The sequence below is a fragment of the Sapajus apella genome, unplaced genomic scaffold (assembly GCF_009761245.1).
Source record: "Sapajus apella isolate SASKATOON/1434 unplaced genomic scaffold, GSC_monkey_1.0 scaffold80, whole genome shotgun sequence".
NCBI classification, from domain to species: Eukaryota; Metazoa; Chordata; class Mammalia; order Primates; family Cebidae; genus Sapajus; species Sapajus apella.
This window is the reverse complement of record NW_022437020.1, coordinates 8,367,740-8,387,063: the sequence shown is the minus strand read 5'-3', so window position 1 is coordinate 8,387,063 and position 19,324 is coordinate 8,367,740. Positions and strand designations below refer to the sequence as shown.

Below are 19,324 nucleotides of genomic sequence, written 5' to 3'. Positions count from 1 at the left end.
TTTCACCAATTTTGTAATGGAGAAGGAAAACCTCTTCTCTGAGGATGGATGTCTGCCAATTGGACTCCCAGGTCACCTTCTGATAGGGTGTGGCTGTGTCCCCACCCGAATCTCATCTTGAATTGTAATCCCCAAATTCCGATGTGTTGACGGAGGGACCTGGCGGGAGGTGATTGGACGTGGTTTCCCCCACACTGTTCTTGTGATAGTGAGGAGTTGGCACAAGCTCTCAGGGGTTTAGAAGCATCTGGCAATTTCCCTGCTTGCACTTCTCTCTCCTGCTACCATGTGAAGAAAGCCCTTGCTTCCCCTTCACCTTCTGCCATGATTGTAAGTTTCCTGAGGCCGCCCCTCCAGAGCTGTGAGTCAGTTAAATCTCTTTTCTTTATAAATTGCCCAGTCTTTATAGCAGTGTGAAAATGGACTAATATACCTTCCTCACACAAAGCATGCCTATAATGAGAGTTTGAATCCAGTTTCATTGCATACGTGAGCATGTGTGTGTGTGCGTGTGTATACACATAGAAAGGATTATAAAAGACTCTTGTGAAGCAGCCTGGGAGCCTAGTTTTTTGATTTAGTCCTCATCATTTACAGTTGTTTTGCCCACACCCAATTGGACAGCAGTCTATCTTGGCTACTGGCTAAATCTGTTTTCATGAGAACAACTTGGCCTTTGTCCTCATATTTCATTGGTTAACTCAATGTGTAACCACATGTATGAATTGAAATAACAAGTATCACTGGCATCAGTAGATTTAAGAATAAATACAGTTGAAGGTTGGTAAGCCTGCCCCCCTCTACTGATGGGGGCAGTCACGTGTGGGTGATCAGAGAAGGCCCCGCTGGCCCAAAGTTTAGAACACATGAGCGCCAGGCAGAGTATCCACCAAAGGACATGGGTGACTTCAGCTGATCCAACTCCACATGGGAGCTGGCCAGGGGAGGATCTCTGTAGGCAACAGGTTGTAGGGGTGGCCTGCAGGCATGCAGAGGATAAGACAGGATGAGCTTCTCTTGGGGAGACACCACATGAGGCACCAGGTAGGGGAGTTGATGGAAGATGGTCAGACATCTGTGAGCAAACTAGGAAAACGTGGCTCTGGAGCAGAATTTAGAGACCTCTTTAATTAGCTCTGTGTTCATCTCTTCTCCCGAGCTGCCAGTGATGTGAGGTCTTCTCCTTGTGGTCCATTACCTGTCACGTGGAAAGCATCTAATATTTTTGAATGAATGAAAGTGCATTTTTTTGTTGTTCCACTGAGATTGTTGAAAGTTGGTCATCCTTATACACGTTAGGTCATAAGGAGCTCTGGGCCAGCAGACTGTGGGCCACTGGGTATCGTGTGCTCCTTGTCTTGGCTTAGCCCAGTGAGGGCATGTATCTACGCTCAGATCACTGTTCAGCTCACAGTGTGTGATCAGCCCTCCAGGCCTGGACAGGCATCCTGGTATCTCTCAGGTATAGCTGAATAGGGAAGGTGACAGGTATGATCTTGTTAGACTCAGGTATAGTGATATGAAAGACATAAAAGCCATACTTTATAATGAGTTTGAAGGCTTCCGTTCAGGACATTCTATTAGTCAATATCTAGGATGGTTCCCAGTGATTCCCCTTAGCACAATGATTTATCTCTAAGGAACAGAAACACTTAGGCCATGAATATTGGAATATTTAATGTAAGAAAACAAGTCTAACCATCAGAAGCTTAGAGTTTAAGAACTGTCGTGTCACAGTTTATTATCAGAGTTAACATACTTCGTTGATTTATTGTTATTTAGCGAGTGCTATTAGTGTCTGTCATTTGCCCAATTTCTCTTGAATCATAAATAAGCAAATCCTCACCCTGTATTTCTCCAAAAACGCAAGACTGGGTCTGCTCTGTGAGAACCACTCTCACCTTATGTCAGTTTCTGTATTTAAGACTTGATTTATGTTGGCGTGGTCCGCTAGCACCTGCACCTGGAAATGAGAAGCCTGTAGCATAAGCGTTCCTCTCCCCTGCTTCTTGGACAGCTTGGGCATGAACCACGACGATGACCACTCATCCTGCACTGGCAAGCCCCACATCATGTCAGGAGAGTGGGTGAAAGGCCGGAACCCCAGTGACCTCTCCTGGTCCTCCTGCAGCCGAGACGACCTTGAACACTTTCTCAAGTAAGTCCCAGAATGATTCTTTAGGATTAGTGCATAGAAAGTACTTCTAAAAGACAAAAGTATCGGAGTCTCAGCAAATGTGAAGTAGGAGACGTGACTTTCATTTGGGATTTGCATCTGGCCTCAAGAGGCGGTCAGTGTGGAGTGTCCTGTGATGGCGAGAATACCTCCCACGTGCACATCTGCTCCAGTGTTGGGGGCGCAGTCGGTGATCATTATGTAATCATTGATCGATTGAAATACCAACATAGTCACCTGTCTTAAGAAGCCCGTGTCATTCCTCTGCACTGTTGTGACTGTGTGGTCACCAGGGCGCCCGTGGGCTACTGCAGAATGGAGCGTTTCCTGGGGTGGAAGTGAAGGCCGCTTCCCTCAAGATGAAGCGAATTTGCTGGGAGTTGGGGGTGGATTTGCTCCCCTTCTTCACCTCAGGGGAGGGGAGGGCTGTGTTTATATCCCTGCTGCTTTCTTCCCAGACGATGTCGGCATCCTTCCATTCTCAGATTTCTGTGGAAGCATCGGCCATCTGGTTTGAGACCTTTGTCGAACAGTCTGTACCCGCGGACAGTGTAGATCCCTTAGTGTCAGGGTCTCAGGGTTGGTTTACAGAGTGACCGTACAGAGCCCGGCCACTGCAGTACTTAGCCATGTTAACGCGTGCACCCTGGGAGACAGCAGTGAGTCGGCGAGTCTCAGCCGCCGATGAAGCTTCTCAGTCCAGTAACACAGTCAAGTTCCCGGTGAATTCAGGATGTAGTGGCAAAGGTGCCATCCCAGGTCTTTTCTCATGATGTTCCCTGTTGATGGGAAATTGTTCAGACGTAACCAGCTTAAAAATGCACTCGTTACCACAGTCTGTATCCTACTGAGTGTTTGTTACCACAGATCTTAGGAAGTGTTGTCGGTGCTTTGATGTTATTTTGCTTTATCAAGAAGGTCACGGCGACGAGATGGGTGCTTTCTGTTTGTTTGGTTGGTTGATTGGTTTTGTTGAGATGCAGTCTCACTCTGTCTCCCAGGCTGGAGTGCAGTAATGTGATCTCAGCTCACTACAGCCTCTGCCTCCTGGGTTCAAGCAATTCTCCTGCTCAGCCTCCCCAGTACCTGGGATTATAGGCGCACATCACCACAGCCAGCTAATTTTTGTATTTTTAGTAGAGACAGGATTTCACCATGTTGGCCAGGCTGGTCTCAAACTCCTGACCTCAGGTGATTTGCCTACCTCAGTCTCCCAAAGTGCTGAGATCATAGGCGTGTGCCACCATGCCTGGCCAAGACGAGGCATTTTTATTTGCTCACGTACACAGCACTAGTCCCACTAGTGACAAGTGGTGTATGCCTGAGCCCAGGAGAATTAAACCAGGATCAGCCTGTGTGTCTTGTGCTCATGCAGCTTTCCTTAAGAATCTTGCCAAGTGACTGGGTTTCCTGCCCGAAACCATCTGCCTTGTTTTAGAAATTAAGAAATAAAAGCATTGAAGTAAGTAACCTCCTATAGAACCAGAGCCTCACAATCCCCAGTTCACTTATTCATTTATTTATTTATGAGTCAGAGTCTCACTCTGTCACCCAGGCTGTAGTGCAGTGGTGCAATCTCAGCTCACTGCAACCTCGGCCTCCCAAGTTCAAGCAATTCTCCTGCTTCAGCCTTCCAAGTAGCTGGAACTACAGGCGCTTGCCACCATGCCCAGCTAATTTTTGTAATTTTAATAGAGATGGGGTTTTGTCATGTTGGCCAGGCCGGTCTCGAACTCCTGACCTCAAGTGATCCACCTACCTTGGCCTTCCAAAGTGTTAAGATTACTGGCTTAATCTCAGTAATCCTGGTGGCTGGCTTAAAGCCATGGAACCCGGCCCCCAGTTCCCACTCTTAGAGATGCACCTGTCATTGTAAATGAATGCTCCCACCCTGGTTGAAATCCTGAAGTCCTTGACAGGTGTTGCTGGTGGCTTTCAGGGACAGCTTGGGCAGGTGAGACACCAAGGCCCCACAAGCGTTCGAAGGGAGCCTGCAGAGTTGGAAATAAGCCCTTTGATTTCATTGAAAGTAAAACAAGTCTAACTTGGACTTGTTTCTTATTCATGATCGTTTTTGCTCACAGCCATAGTTTCAGAAAATACGATGATCTATTCCAAAATCATTTTCATTCAAGAAAGCTTTCAGCCTCCTCAGTAAAAGTCCACCAGCCTCGTGGGTGTCATTCCCGGGCCCCTCCTGAGTCTCCGGGTTCTTACCGCCTTCAGAGGGAAGATTCACATTTGGCCATGTGGAAAAAGAGGAATGCATAGGAAAAATCAGTCCGTGTGGCCAATGCCTGCATCCTTTTTCCATAAAGAATGTGGAGGTGCCTCCTTCTTGGTGACTGAAAACTCATAAACCTCAGCAGCACATTTGCAAGTCAACTTGCCTCTTGGCTGTTTCAGGTCACAAGTCAGCACCTGCTTGCTGGTCACCGACGCCAGAAGCCAGCACAGGGTCCGCCTCCCACACAAGCTGCCGGGCATGCACTACAGTGCCGACGAGCAGTGCCAGATCCTGTTCGGCACCAATGCCACCTTCTGCAGAAACAAGGAGGTAAGCGGCCATGGGAGGGCCGGCTCGGGACAGACCATGGCTCCCGCCCTCCCGCAGCAGGTCTGGCTTCTGCTGGAGGACGTGGGCATTCACACTCAGCACATGCACCCACACGCACAAGCGCACACACACATATGCACACAGAGATTCACATACAGAGACAGGCATAAACACACCCTCACAGGCACCTGCACATGTGCACCCCACATAGCCGTACACACATACACACCTACACACACAATTGCAGACACACATCTCCACACAGCCCCCCCCAACACGGGCACTTTTGCAGGGGAATGCCTCAGGGTTACCACTGACTCCGGTAGCCTGACATTTTAGTATGGAAACCTTAGGACACTAGAGGTGTAGAACACCGTCACCTGACTTCAAACCCTGCGTGGATAAAGAAGAGAGTTAAAACTATGAAACATTTGAGAGTATCAAATTGGGAAAATGTAGCAAGTAATAAATTGGCCGGGCGTGGTGGCTCACACCACGGCTCCCGGTACTTTGGGAGGCAAAGGCAGGTGGGTCATGAGGTCAGGAGTTCAAGAACAGCCTGGCCAAGATGGTGAAACCCCGTGTCTACTAAAATTACAAAAATTAGCCGTGTTTGGTGGCGGGCACCTGTAATCCCAGCTGCTCGGGAGGCTGAGGTAGAGAATTGCTTGAACCCGGGAGGCGGAGGTGGCAGTGAGCCAAGATTGCACCACTGCACTCTAGCCTGGGTAACAGGGTGAGACTCCATTCAAAAAACAAACAAAAAAAGTCATAAATTCATTATATGATAATAACCCCATAACAGTTACCGCTTATTAAGCAATGCCTATGTGTTTGGTACGAACGCTTCCAACATGCGTGATCCCAATTAGTCTGCACCATAACTCCCGAGATTCCACCCCTGGTTCCCGGATGACAACACCACGTCGAAGCAGGTGAACATTCAGAATGGCTTGCTTAGTAGGTAGCAGAGCAGGGATTTGAACTCAAGCCTCTTTCACCCCCAAGTGCACACTTTTTCACCATGGTGCAAACAGCAAGGTCCAGAGCTTGGCTGGTTTTATGGGTGGGGGTTGCCAAGAGGGGCATATGGGTACCCAGGGCACAGCAGTCTGCATGCCTGTGGCCGTCTGTGTAGCAGACAGGGAAGGCCCTGGCCACAGGGAGACACCAGGAGCCCGTGGTCCAGCTGGCCCTGGCAGTGACTGGGCTAGGGCAGCAGAGCCTGTGCCATCCTGCGGAGGAGGAGGACAGAAGTAGAGGAACCAGGTCGGGGCACGTGCACCTCAGCAGCCAGGCAGCGGGTGGTCAGCCTGAGGGAGGGCGGTCCCAGCACTGGTGCTCAGAATCGCACCTGGTCCCCAGGAGGATGTGTGGACGGCTGGGCAGGTTCCTGAATCACGCACTCGGAGCAGCACCAAGGCACACAGGTACACACAGGGCTGCCTCCAGAATGTGGTCCCAGTGCCCATTAGCCCAGATTTCTGGAGACAGATGCTGCCTCTTGAGTGCTTCCTGTCTACATGTGTGTTCATTTAGGAAACTGGGACACAACCTGCAGGTGGGGCATCGCCGGCCATTTTGGGGGTACATAAAGGGCAGCTCCTCAAAGCCAGGCGGTTGCTGCCTCCTGGCTGTTTCCCCAAAGGACATTTCCCCACACTGGAGTGCTGATTCTCCCCTGCCATGCCCCTGGGGAGCGTGCCTGCGAGGGTCCCCTCCAGAGACTGATGGGAAGCTGTCACCCATGTCAGTGTCCTACTGGCTGCTTGTACCTCCTGCCCCAGCCACAGGGTTGAAGGACACCTCTATGGGGAGGTGTAATGAGCCCTAGGATGGGATTGCCCCCTGCATCCTGCAGCGGTACCCAGACTCCCTCAGCCGCTGTGTGGCTTGACCGCTAAGGCTCTCATGCACATACACAGTGCCTGCCAAGAGGCTTCCTATCTGCCTGTCCCCCTCTGCATGGATGGTACAGAGATGCCAGGAAAGAGCAGGTTTCAGGGTGTCCTTTGATGGTGTGGAGACCACATGAGATCGTGTGGATGGGATAACCAGGGAGGACTTAAGGCAGAGAAAAGGGCCCCAGACACCAGGGGTGGGGAAGTGGATAGTGCCCAGCTGAGCCAAGGGCAGAGTGATCCGTCTGCCCTGGAGTCCTCCCCAGGGCTGGTGAGATGTGGCAGGCCAGGCTGAGCGGGTCCTACAGGGCAGAATTAAGTGGGGCGGGGGCTGGGCAGAGATTGCCTGCTCCCTGAGAGCTGGAGCTGTTTTGCTTTCTAGGAGCCAAGCCCTTGCATCCCAGTTGGACTAGGAGGGACCGAGGGAGGGAGACACGTGTACTGGGGGCCCACAGTCTCCCAGGCTGGGTTTGCCCTGGCACTGTCACACACAACCCTGACTGCAACCCCAAAGGTAAGGGATTTTAACTTCACTCTAACAGATGAGAATGTGGAAGCTAAGAGAGACTAGGAAACAAGCTAGGCTCACCCAGCTGGAAAGCGAGGGGCCAGAAAGCAGGCCAAGATGTATCTGTTCCTGAGGGAGGAAAGGAAAGCTCCTGTCATTCAGAGACCTCAAAGAGGAGGTAGGGGATGTGGTATTTTATTTCCCTTCAGAATCATCTTTTTATTAGAATTATTCAATTAGAAGGCAGCAAGGATTGATTAGCTCAGCTTTGTGGCTCCTTTCTCCCTAGAATCTCAAAATCCAAGTGCTTATCTAGTGAGATCTTCCCATGAGCAGGTTACAGGGAAGCTGGGCGTTTAATCCTGGGCTCTGTAGCAACTGCAAACTATGTTTTCCTACTTGCTTTTGCCTTGAGGGTTTCACAGCAGTAAAATAAATGTGTGTTTTCCTCTCCAGTAACTAGCAGAAATGATTTCTTAGGGGAATGATAGAATGACAGTCCCCTTGATGGCCACCAGTCTCAGCTGGTTAGGGGTGACTGTCCTGCTTGCAAGGCTAGTGACACTTCCTTTAGAGGAATAAGACCGTGAGGTCGCAGTGACCCTGCACACTGAAGAAAATGTCACACTCATACTCTTTTGCACTACTGGGGAGGAAAATGCAGAAGACCGGACACTTCCCTGTGAACCTTTGAGAACCGAGGACTTGGGGGCCTGCTCCCCTAGGCCTGGGACATGTGTCAGTTAAGTCCAGGTGAAGACAATGCAACACTCCAGGGCTCCAGGGCCTGCTGTGTCACCAGTCTGCGCCGTCCCTGCTTTTGTAGACTGTGTTGTGGCTGATGCTGGGTGTGGAGAGCATACGTATGCTGTTGCCCCTTCATTCTTCCATGCAGTGCGCCTTGTTGGTGTGGGTGTGTCCCCCGCCCACCTTCCTTCTGGGCCTCTCCCTGACCTGCACTTACTCCGCCCTGCACTTACTCCCCCTGCACTTACTCTGTTCTAGCTGTACTGGATTTTCTGTTCTTCTTGGACCCCACCAGAGAGCACTTGCTTCATGCTGGCTGTTTCTTCTGCCCTGCCAGTCTTCTCCCAGTTATCTGCATGACTGACTCCCTCATCTCTTTTGAATTCTGTTTATTTTTTTTAATGTAAGCTTCTCAATGAGGCTACCCTGACCACCCTTCCTTAAGATGACAGTCCAGTAGCCTCTGCACACCTGTGTAGCATCCGCCTCTCCTAATTCATTAAAGGAAAGCCCTGCTTTCAGACACTTACCCTCTTTTAATGTGCTCTGTAGCTCACCTGCTGATTACACCTATTCCTGAGACTCCCTCTTCTAGATTATAAACCCTTCCAGAGCAGCAGTCTTTGCATCTGCTCACCAGTGTTTCTGAACTGCCTTGGACAGTACCTGGCATATAGTAGGTGCTCCATAAGTATGTGTTGTGCTGAGATCCAGTCCAGCCATGACCCTAACAGCAGATTTGTTAAATCTGCCTTATGCGGCTTTGCTCAGTTGTTAATGAACCTATGGAAAAGCTCAGATTTGAGGAAGAAGCCCTTAGAGACCTGCCTGTGTGATGTATTACTCTATAAGCCTGATTTCACCTTTCTCTGACTGCCCGTCTGGTTCACCAAGATAACTCGTAAGACTTGGTCAGTTGTCTTTCAGGGGTTCATATAAACCATTTCCATAGCTTCCTCCCAGAACAAGAAGCAATTCAAGGCACTGCAAAGAGTCTGGCAGTGAGTGACTTGCCAGCTGGTTCCTAGAGATCATCTCTCTCTATGCCTTAGAGTCTTCATTAGTAAAACTCAGGCTTCTGGTCAGTTGATACATGACAAGTGTGGGGAACTGGGTCTGTCATAAGGTTGGTGCCAAAGAGGGCGAGCTGATATCTGTGTTATTACCTTTCTGGATAATACCGATTCCCATTTGTGGTGGGGAACAGAGATAATTTATCTGTACGTCTCCAGGATCAGCATTTCTCTATATTGAACTCCCAGGAGCTGTGGAAGATTAAGCATCATCTAAAACCTGTCCTGTTCATTCAGCCAGAGACACCAGAGCCAATAAGAAAGGTCTTTTAATCCAGTGCCATAATTGACTTTTAGAGCCATTATTTCTCTTTCACGCCCCTGCAGACTGAAATGGATATCATGTAATGAAATGATCACCATCCCAAAGTTGCTTTTAAATTTCTTATCCCAACGTTTGCTTTCAGACAAGACGGAATAACAAGGGCCTGATTTACTTTACTTCAGAAACAACTGGAAAAAAAAAAAAACAGATAAAATTTATGAAACAGTGATTTCCAAGACACTGGACATCAAGGAGCAAAGTCTTGGGATCCTTGAGAGGTGTGAAATAAGTAAGGTGAGCCCTCTGGTTGTCCTGACCTGTGGCCTGGACAGTCTCCAGTCAGTGGCACGGGGAGGGAGAGCTGCAGAGGAGCAGCTCCGAGTCCTCCTGAGTTGAGGAAACACAAATGGTTGTACAGGGAGCCAAGGCAACTAGGGTTCACAAGGCAGAGGATCACAGAAGAAAGAGCTAGCTGTGGAGAGAACTGGAAAGTCTGCAGAATCCCCTATGAGTATTCAGCTTAGTGTTCAGCACAGGTGTGTGAAAAACTACCTGAGGCCAGGAAAAGAACCATCTAAAAGAGTTAGAGGGAAGAATCTCTGGAGCTCACAGTCATCAAGTAGGGCACAAGAGGCTTTTCCTTCAGTAGCACAGGGAAATTAGCCCTATGCTAAATGCTGATCTTGTCCCAAATAATAAAGCTTAAAAGCAACATCTCAAATCATCAACTATTTCCAAATGTTTTAACCAAGTCATAGAACAAAGCTCAGATATATTTGTAGAAGTACAAAACTATGCATCACTCAGTAAAGTAAAATCACGATGTCTAGCATCAAATAAAAAACAACCAGGCATGCAAAGGAGCAGGAAAACATATCCACCATAATGAGGGGGAAAATAAATCAATCAGAATCAACCTAGTAATGCCACAGGTGAGAGAATTACCTGTGTCAGGGACATTAAAACAAGAATTATGTTGATATGCCAGGTTGAAGAAGGTAGCAGAAGATTAAACATACTAAATAGAAACATGGAAGATAGATATCTTAAAAAGATCAAATAGAACTTCTTGGAAGGAAAACTACAATATCTTAGATGAAAGATGCCCTGAATGGAATTGATGGCAAATTAAAAATTGTAGATTGGTGAACCTGAAAACAAAGCAACCAAAACTATCCAAATTGAAAACAAAACAGTATTGGTGACCTGTGAGGCTTCAAGTGGCCTAATAAAATATGTAATTAACACCTCTGAAAGAGATGATGCAAGGGATAGGAAAAGTATTTGAAGAAATATGAAGCACAAGAAACATGAAGAAATCTAGAAAAATACTCATTATAATAAAATTGTTTAAAAGTAGTAAAAAAGACACTGGCCGGGCACGGTGGCTCACGCCTGTAATCCCAGCACTCTCGGAGGCCAAGGCGGGCGGATCACCTGAGGTTGGGAATTGGTTGGACCCCTTCTTTAAAAAAAAAAAAAAGGTAGTAAAAAAGAAAATCTTGAAGGAGCCAGAGGAAAAAAAGACAAGTAATCTGATATACAGATGAAGGTAAAACTAACAGTACAGTTCTCAATAGTAACAGTGCAAGTGAAAGGACAATGAAGACACATTGTAAAATACTAAAAGAAAAAGAGCTGTCAGCCTGCAGTTCTATACCCAGCACAAATATCTTTCAAAATTAAATGTGAAATGCAGTTTTTCTGAAAGCTAAAAAAAAAATGTATCACCAAGAGGCTGACACTATAAGAAATATTAAAGGAAATCTTTGGCAGAAATGATATTAGGTGGAAATATGGATCTACACAAAGAAGTGAATAGCCCTGGAAGTTGTACCTTCATGGGCAAATATGTGATAGATTTAGATATGCTTAAAATCTTCAAAAGATTCTTGATCATTTAACCAACTGTGTTCTATGTAAAACAGTAAGAATACAGTTGGAAAGATCTTTATGTCCTATTCTCCAGAACCTGTGAATGTTACTTTATATGGTGGAGGGGACTTTGCTGGTGTGGCTAAGTATCTTGAGATGGGAGATTTTCCTGGATTTTATAGGTGGCCCAGTGTACTCAAGAGTCCTTAGTAAGAGGGAGATAGGAGATCAGGGTGAGTAATAAGAGATGTGGCAATAGAAGCATGAAGTCATGCAGTAGAAGCATGAAGTCATAGACCTCCTTGATGCAAGGAAGGGGCTATGAGCCAAGGAATGCAGCAGCTGGTAGAAGCTAGAAAAGGCAAGGAAACCTCACAGCCTTACAGAAGGAACCAGCCCTATTGACACGTTAGCTTTAGCTCAGTGAGACTGATTTTGGACTTCTGACATCGAGAACTATAAGAGAATTGTGTTGTTTTAAGCCAACTAAGCGAGAATTGTGTTGTTTGTAGTAGCAGCAATAGGAAACTAATAGAGATCGCCATAGGAAACTAATATGTTAGTTTAGGGTTTTTGACATACATAAAAGTAAAAGGCATGGCATTCGTACAAAGGCCAGAAAGGGAGAAATCAAAGTACAGTCATGCACCTCATGATGACATTTCAGTCAGCATCAGCTGCATACATACATGGTGGCGGTCCTGTAAGATTATAATGGAGCTGACCTGTACAGGCGTACCATTTTTAATCTTTTATGCGACATTTTTATCTTACCATTTCAGTGTTTAGATACACAGATGCAATTCTGTTACAGTTACCTGCAGTAGGCAGTAGTGCAGTACCATGCCATACAGGTTTGTAGCCTAGGAGCAGTAGGCTACACAACATAGCTTAGGTGTATAATAGGCTATACTGTGCAGGTTTGTGTAAATGCACTCTGTGATGTTTGCACGATGACGGGATTGCCTGATGCATTTCTCAATATATTCCCCTTGTTAAGTAATGCATAACTGTATACTCTTGTAAGGTTTTTATACTATATATGAGGTGGAATAATCTTTTTTTTGAGACAGAGTTTCACTCTTGTTACCCAGGTTGAAGTACAGTGGCACAATCTCAGCTTACTGCAGCCTCCACCTCCCGGGTTCAAGCAATTCTCCTGTCTCAGCCTCCTGAGTAGCTGTGATTACAGGCACCCACCACCATGCGCAGCTAATTTTTGTATTTTTAGTAGACATGGGGTTTCACCATGTTGACCAGGATGGTCTTGAAATCCTGACCTCAAGTGATCCACTTGCCTCGTCCTCCCGAAGTGTTGGGATCACAGGCACGAGCCTCACGCCTGCCCTGAAATAATCTTACATAAAGGCAGAATGTGATGAGTTAAAGATTAGAGTGTCAACTGTAAACCAACCAATAAATAAGAGAGTTTAAGCTAATAGGCCAAGAAAGAAAAGAAACTATCATCATATATTGCTTATTCCTGTGATTAAGCACATTAGAAACAGATCATGTCAGATGTATCATAAATGCATATTAATCATTTGTACTTCATTCCATTAAGAAACGTATACAGTTCACATTCTATTAGGGTTCTTGACATGTTCAGCTTAGATGTGGGTCTTCGTGAGGCCCCATGATCATCCCGCATGTCCAGAAAGGCAGCACCAAGGGTCTAGTTTTCTCATCAGCAGTCATACCAGTGACGTCGTGACATCTCAAGGCGACCTTAATAATTTCAGAGGGAACTTTAATGCAAAATTCTCAACAATATTCCTCAAACCACTTTTGGCCTCCTTTAATGAGAAAAATAATGCTACTTGCTAGATGCTGTAAAATGCAAGAAAAATGCTCACAGTCAGCAGTTGTAGGGGTGAAGGAATTACAACTCTAAAAATTTGGAGGACTCTGCTCTCTTAACCCTATTCATATGTAGGAATTGAGAACACTTGATATTTCCAAGCCCTGGACCCTCCCCGCCCCCAAAGACTTGCTGAGAATTGGTAAGCCCCTCACTGGTATTCCTGTGCAGAGCCCTAGGGTAATTCCTGTGCAGAGCCCTAGGGTAGCTTAGAAAAGCACCTGAGCATAAATGGGGCAGCAGTTTTGGGGGATGTGTGTGTACGTCTGTGTATCTTTTAAAGTTTTCTAGAACTTTAATCATATTACAAGACAAAAAAAAGGATGAAATATGACAGAGGCTGGACACCGCCAAGGGAATAAAACTGTGAGCCATGCCAGTGCTGAGGAGTTGAACAGTTGCTTTTTATTTTTCTGAAATAGAGAAAAAGAAGAAGAAAAGAAACTGGATAGACTATATTTTAAGAAAAATACCATCATGACTGGTGATGGGCAGTTTTCATTTTGCCACTGCCTCTTCTGAGGGAAAGTAGCTTGCCTGCCTCAAGATGAGCCCACACTGTTCCCTGGTAGGAGGGAGAGGCCTCCCTGGTCTCAGGGGTCGGCATTTCTCATCCACATTCCCATGTTATTGTACCAAAGCAGGGCCAGTTACCTAGGGTCCTTGGAAGATTTCAAAGAATTGGTGAACCAGGATAGGAAAGAGATTACGCTTCTCTTTTACTTCAAGTTCTAATGGAAGTTAGTATTCTCTTCCATTCTGAATGTTGGTGGTAAACCACAGCAGTGTTAGTCATACCTGTGACTGCCACTGTGATTAGGAATCATAGGTTAGGTAGGTAGGTAGGTAGGTAGATACACAGAGAGATACACAGATGGACGGACGGACGGACGGATATATTTTCTTGTGATGGAGTCTCGCTCTGTTGCCCAGGCTGGGGTGCAGTGGCACAATCTCAGCTCACTGCAACATCTGCCTCCCAGGTTCAACCAATTCTCCTGCCTCAGCTTCCCAAGTAGCTGGGATTACAGGTACCTGCCACCATGCCTGGCTAATTTCTATATTTTTGGTAGAGACAGGTTTGCCATGTTGGCCAGGCTGGTCTCAGACTCCTGACCTCAGGTGATCCACCTGCCTCAGCCTCAAAGTGCTGGGACTACAGGCATGGAGCCACCATGCCCGACCATGGAATCACAGATATTTTCATAAAATTGTGGCCAACATCTCAAAATACCATTTAGAGTCTCCACCAATTCAAAATTACAGTAGTTAGTAGACCCAGGGCCAGATCTTGTTATGTGCTGACCAAAAAAAAAAAAAAAAAAAAAAACTGCATACATTATTATATCACAAATGTAGAATGTTTTATATTTTTAAAACACTTGAATTTTAACTGTTTTCTGGGCCATCTTATGTATTTTATAATAATGCATTCACCACATACTCTGAGAAGGCTCCATCAGGTGCCTACAGAAACACAGAACGGCCGGGTGCTGGGCAGAATTTCGAATGCAGACCTTCCTTCTGACTGGTCCTCTCTGTATGTTCTTCTGCCATTCCCAGTTCATATCTGTTTTAAGACCAATCAATTTAAAGATCATTTCCTTACTTAAAGGTGTAGGCAAATAACTTTGGAAAAGCATCACTCCAATTGCTTTAGGACCAGTCTAGGCTTCAACTATTAACCAGGTTGCTCGTTTCTCAGACATTTGCATACCAGAGAAACAAAAATTAAAATACAGTCCATATTAATTTTTAGGGCTCTGGAGGCCCCCACGGCATTACCACTGAATCCTTCCTGTCTGTCTGCAGAATGCTCGTATTGTAAGGCTCAAAGCTGTCTATGGAAATATGAACTAGAAAAAATTGGCATCAATAGCTGGCATTTGTTGCAAAAGTTATTGGCAAATACCGCTGTCTCCTCTTTTAGCCAATGGTAATGTGATGTTTTTAATTCAATAAAGCATTGCAAGAAAGTCCAAACATAAAAGTTATAAACATTGGATGGTAAATATTTATTAGAAAGGGGAAATAAACTTCATGCAATTAGCCCAGTCAGTCTTTTTTTATGATTACAAGTTTCTTCTGTCACGTCAGCAGTCACTGCAAAGGAAAGTTGCTGTTTAGCAACGCTTTCAAGCTCCTTAAGCTCAGATATCCTGCCAGGTGAAGCAGAGGGTGGGAAGGCCCAATGCAGGCACGGTCAGCTGAAAGGAACAGTCTGTATTGCTGCTAGAGACAGAGCAAGAAGAAAGGGGTGCAGTTAGGGTACTGTCCTGACCCGGATCTCTGCCTCACAAAACCCCACCGCTTCCTAACCTGAGAAAGGCGGTCTCAGGCCCTGTCACCACCACCCTGGCCTTGGAGGCTTTCAGTTGAAAGGTGCTGTGGAATGACCCTACTGCTCCCCGTGACTGCGTTCCACCACCATGGCTCCGCAGCCCAGGCATGGCTGCCACACAGTAGTGCTGGGAAAGGATATACGCTCTTCACATTAGTTGCCACCAGCACATATGTGCCTGTGTGTTGTGGCATTCACAAGGACCTGAGATGTGCATGTGATACCATTGTCTGAGAAGGGCACTGAGCGCAAAGCTGTCAGCTAATCATTTCAGGAAGACAGGATCTAGAATGGTCATAGGCACTGGAGGGTCTTAGACAACTTTTTCTACCTAATATTTGCTCCTTTGCTCTTTTCTCCGTAATTGCCTTCGGTACAGCGTGGAGACGCTTTCTCTATCACACTGTGTCAAAGAAGATGGGCTCTCTAGTCGGACTGCCCAGGGCCTCATTCTGCCTGCTTTTCAGCATATTGCCTAGTCTCACTATGCCTAAGTCTTCTAATCTGCAGAATGGGAGCATACATTCTACTTACCCATCATTGTGAAGTCATGAGAGTTAAGAATTAACTGAATTAAAGCTCTTAGCATGTAGCACACACTACCTAAAATAAATCTTAGGTAGTGTCCATTCTCTGTCACTCTGTTGCCTGGAGCCAGAGGGACAGGAGGAGACGCTGTTGAGCTGAGATTCCAGGGGCCTGTCCCTTCCCACATCTTTCCCTGTGCTGTCCTCACCTGGGGAGCCTGGAATCCCCAGGGATGCTTTCCAGTGTCCAGTACCTCTCCGTGGGCAAAATCCCAGTCCCAGGCCTCTGTCCTTTCTCACATGCTGCAGAGATTTGCATGGGCATCTTATGGATAGAGAGACGCTGAGAGTGCCAGAGGATGCCAGAATTCCACCTTGGGACCACACTTTGTTCCTCCGATGCCAGTCATTTTTAAACCTGGTGGATTGCTACAGTCTTCCACAGACTGTTAGAAGTTTCTGCGTCTTACTCCAGATTTTCTGTCTTAAAAATCTTCAGGAACATGGATTTCAGGTATCTGTCTTTCTGTACAACTTCCTTGAAGATTCTTCCATTCAGCTTAGTTAGGAAACTGCTCATCTGCATGAAGTCTGTCCCTTTAATGCAGTGGACCTAGCCAGAGTGGGTGGCTGGCCGGGTCCCGGAACCTGGCCCTGCCCCTCTCAGACAGAGCTGCACGGTAGTGCATGGACTTGGATGCCAGGCTGAAAGCCGCCTTGCCTGTCTCCGTCTCAGCTTCCTGCCCGGCATCTGTAGCCTTTCAGAGTCATTGGACTTTGGCAGCAGATGGTCCTAATTTTCCAGAAGTGTTTGAAAGTTTATAGTAGACTGCCTTTTCAGAGAGCTCTCCACACCATCCCAGTTGTGAATTGTCTGTCTTGTTCCCGCTGCCAGCTGAAGGCCTGGGCCTCACCCTCACCCAGCAGCCCCCATCCCCAGCCAGGTGACAGTCTCTGCAGCCCTCAGGAACATGGAAGGGGTGGCCCAGCCCAGGAAGCCTTCCAGGAGTGGGCTGGCATGCTGGCCCGGGAAGGCTTCACACTGCAGTAGTACGTGTGGAAAATGTGGATTAGTCACTTCTTCATCCAGCTCTTAGTGTGTGTTTTCTCTCCCTTTTGGCTCGTGTCATCAGCAGCACATTTTTGAGGGACTTTATATAAGCATCTCATTCTGTATCATTTTGAGTTAGAGCCCCCTCCAAACCCTCAGTGGATACCCAGAGAGGACGAGGCAAGAGAACAGCAGCATGACCTTCACAGTCCTTGACAGGGACACCACCAGTTGAAGGAAAGTGGTGAAGGCTCGTGTATATGAGTGATGGTCCCATCCAAGCAGTTCACACTTTCTCGAATTTTCGATGCACTCTGGGGATGCATGCTTGGTGCTGGCTCATCACGCAGCCCCTCGAGGAACTGAGCAGCAAAGCATGTTGGGGATGACTCTTGCCAAACCGTAAGCGTAGCCGGTGAGGTGACAGATGCTAGAACCAGAGAGCTCTTTGATTTTCCCTGCTGTGTGCCTGGACTGTGACTTTCCACTGCAACTCAAGCACAGCCACCGGGGGCTGGAGTGGGAGAGGAGGTCTGAGCACCCCTGCCCCTGATTTGGCCTCAGGAGCTGCCCCTTTGTTGGTTTCCATCCTGTTCTAGTACACCAAGTTTCACTGAAAGCTAGGGGCGTGCTGCTGAGCAGCATTTCCAGGGAGACCTCTGCAGGTGGAGGGAACGGCACGCAGCTGAGCACAGAGCGCCCATCTCACTGCAGATGACAGGGTGAGCACTCACACTGAGAATGCGAGATTGCAGGGGAAGCAGGCAGCGGAAACTGGGGACTGATGGAGAGGCAGTGTAACCAGCGGGGAGAAGCCTGTGTTCCGGGTCAGGACAGGTCCACCCATTTTCTCACCTGTAAAACGTGAATAGGGAGTGTCTGTCTCACAAGGTTGGTGCGGGTAGGAAAGAGACAATCCCAGTAAAGTGCTGCTCTGTTACCTGGAGTTGGTGACTGCTTAGTTTGTCAGTGTTCGTCTCTGCCCACTGATGCCAGGCGTTGCTTTGCTGATGTAAGTATTCATCCAATTCATTCACTCCACACGTCTTTACTGGTTATGTGTATATGTACACATAACATATATGTGTACCTATATGTTGGTCAGAACTAGTGTAGATTTGCTCCATCCTTTTTTAAAAATTCTGTTATTTTTTTAACTTTTTGTTGTAAAACAAAATGTTAAAAGTTGTTATAACTCTTAAAGAAGACTTAAAAAAAGATAGTGTATGCCTTTCACCCAACTTGCTGTTAACATCTTACATGGCTGAACGCGATGGCCCATGCCTATAATCCCAGCACTTTGAGAGGCCAGTGCAGTCGGATCACCTGAGGTCAGGAGTTTGAGACTAGCCTGGGCAACATGGTGAAACCCCATCTCTACCAAAAATACAAAAATTAGCCAGGTATGGTGGCACGTGCCTGTAGTCCCAGCTACTTGGTCGCCGAGGCATGAGAACTGCTTGAACCCAGGAGGGAGAGGTTGTAGTGAGCCGAGATTGTGCCACTGTACTCCAGCCTGGGCAACAGAGTGAGACTCGGTCTCAAAAAAAAAAAAAAAAAAAAAAAAGTTACATACCCATAGAACCATTATGAAAAGCAGGAAATTCACCTTGGTACGATGCTATTAACTAAAATACATTTAGGTTTCACGAGTTTTTCCGTCAGTGTCCTTTCTCTATACCAGGATCCTATTTTGCATTTGGCTGTCATGTCTGTCTGATCTCCTCCAATCTGTGACAGATCCTCAGTCTTTCCTTGTCTTTCATGGCTGTGACACTGCTGAAGAGGCCCAGTCTATTGGTTTGCCATTTGGGTTTGTTTCATGTGTTCTCATGACTACCTTGAGGTTCAGTATTGTTGGGACGGATACAGAGGTGGCGTGGTCCTTGTCTCATTACTGGTGACGCCAGCCTTCACCTAGTGAAGCTGTGGTCCGGCAGGGTACTCTACCGTAACTGCTTTTCCTTTTGTCACTGCCGTTGAGTTTTTCTGCAGCAGTTTTCCAACCTCAGCATTATTGGTGTCTTAGACTAGACAGTTTTTGTTGTAGAGTGCTATCTTGCTTTTTCTTTTTAAGTTCTGGGGTACGTGTGCAGATAGTGCAGGTTTGTTACTTAGGCATACATATGCCATGGCGGTTTGCTGCATGCATCCCCCGTCATCTACATTAGGGATTTTTCCTATTGTTATCCCTCCCCGCCCCCCCACCCCCAGCTACCCTCCCCTACCCTCCTCACCCCCTGACAAGCCCCAGTGTGTGATGTTCCCCTCCCTGTGTGCATGTGTTCTCATTGTTCACCTCCCACTTATGAGTGAGAACATGTGGTGTTTGGTTTTTTGTTCTTATGTCAGTTTGCTGAGAATGATGGTTTCCAGCTTCATCCATGTCCCTGCAAAGGACATGAACTCCTCCTTTTTTATGGCTGCATAGTATTCCATGGT

The 19,324-nt window shown here is 46.9% G+C and overlaps 1 protein-coding gene across 1 annotated transcript in view; it reads left to right on the top strand.

The window, feature by feature from the left end:
- Positions 1-19,324, top strand: part of ADAMTS17 (ADAM metallopeptidase with thrombospondin type 1 motif 17) — a 334,656-nt gene that overhangs the window by 171,766 nt on the left and 143,566 nt on the right. The window contains exons 10-11 of the mRNA XM_032252856.1: positions 2,018-2,158; positions 4,583-4,733. Of these exons, the coding sequence (XP_032108747.1) occupies positions 2,018-2,158; positions 4,583-4,733 (292 nt within the window). The remainder of the gene's footprint in view (positions 1-2,017; positions 2,159-4,582; positions 4,734-19,324) is intronic.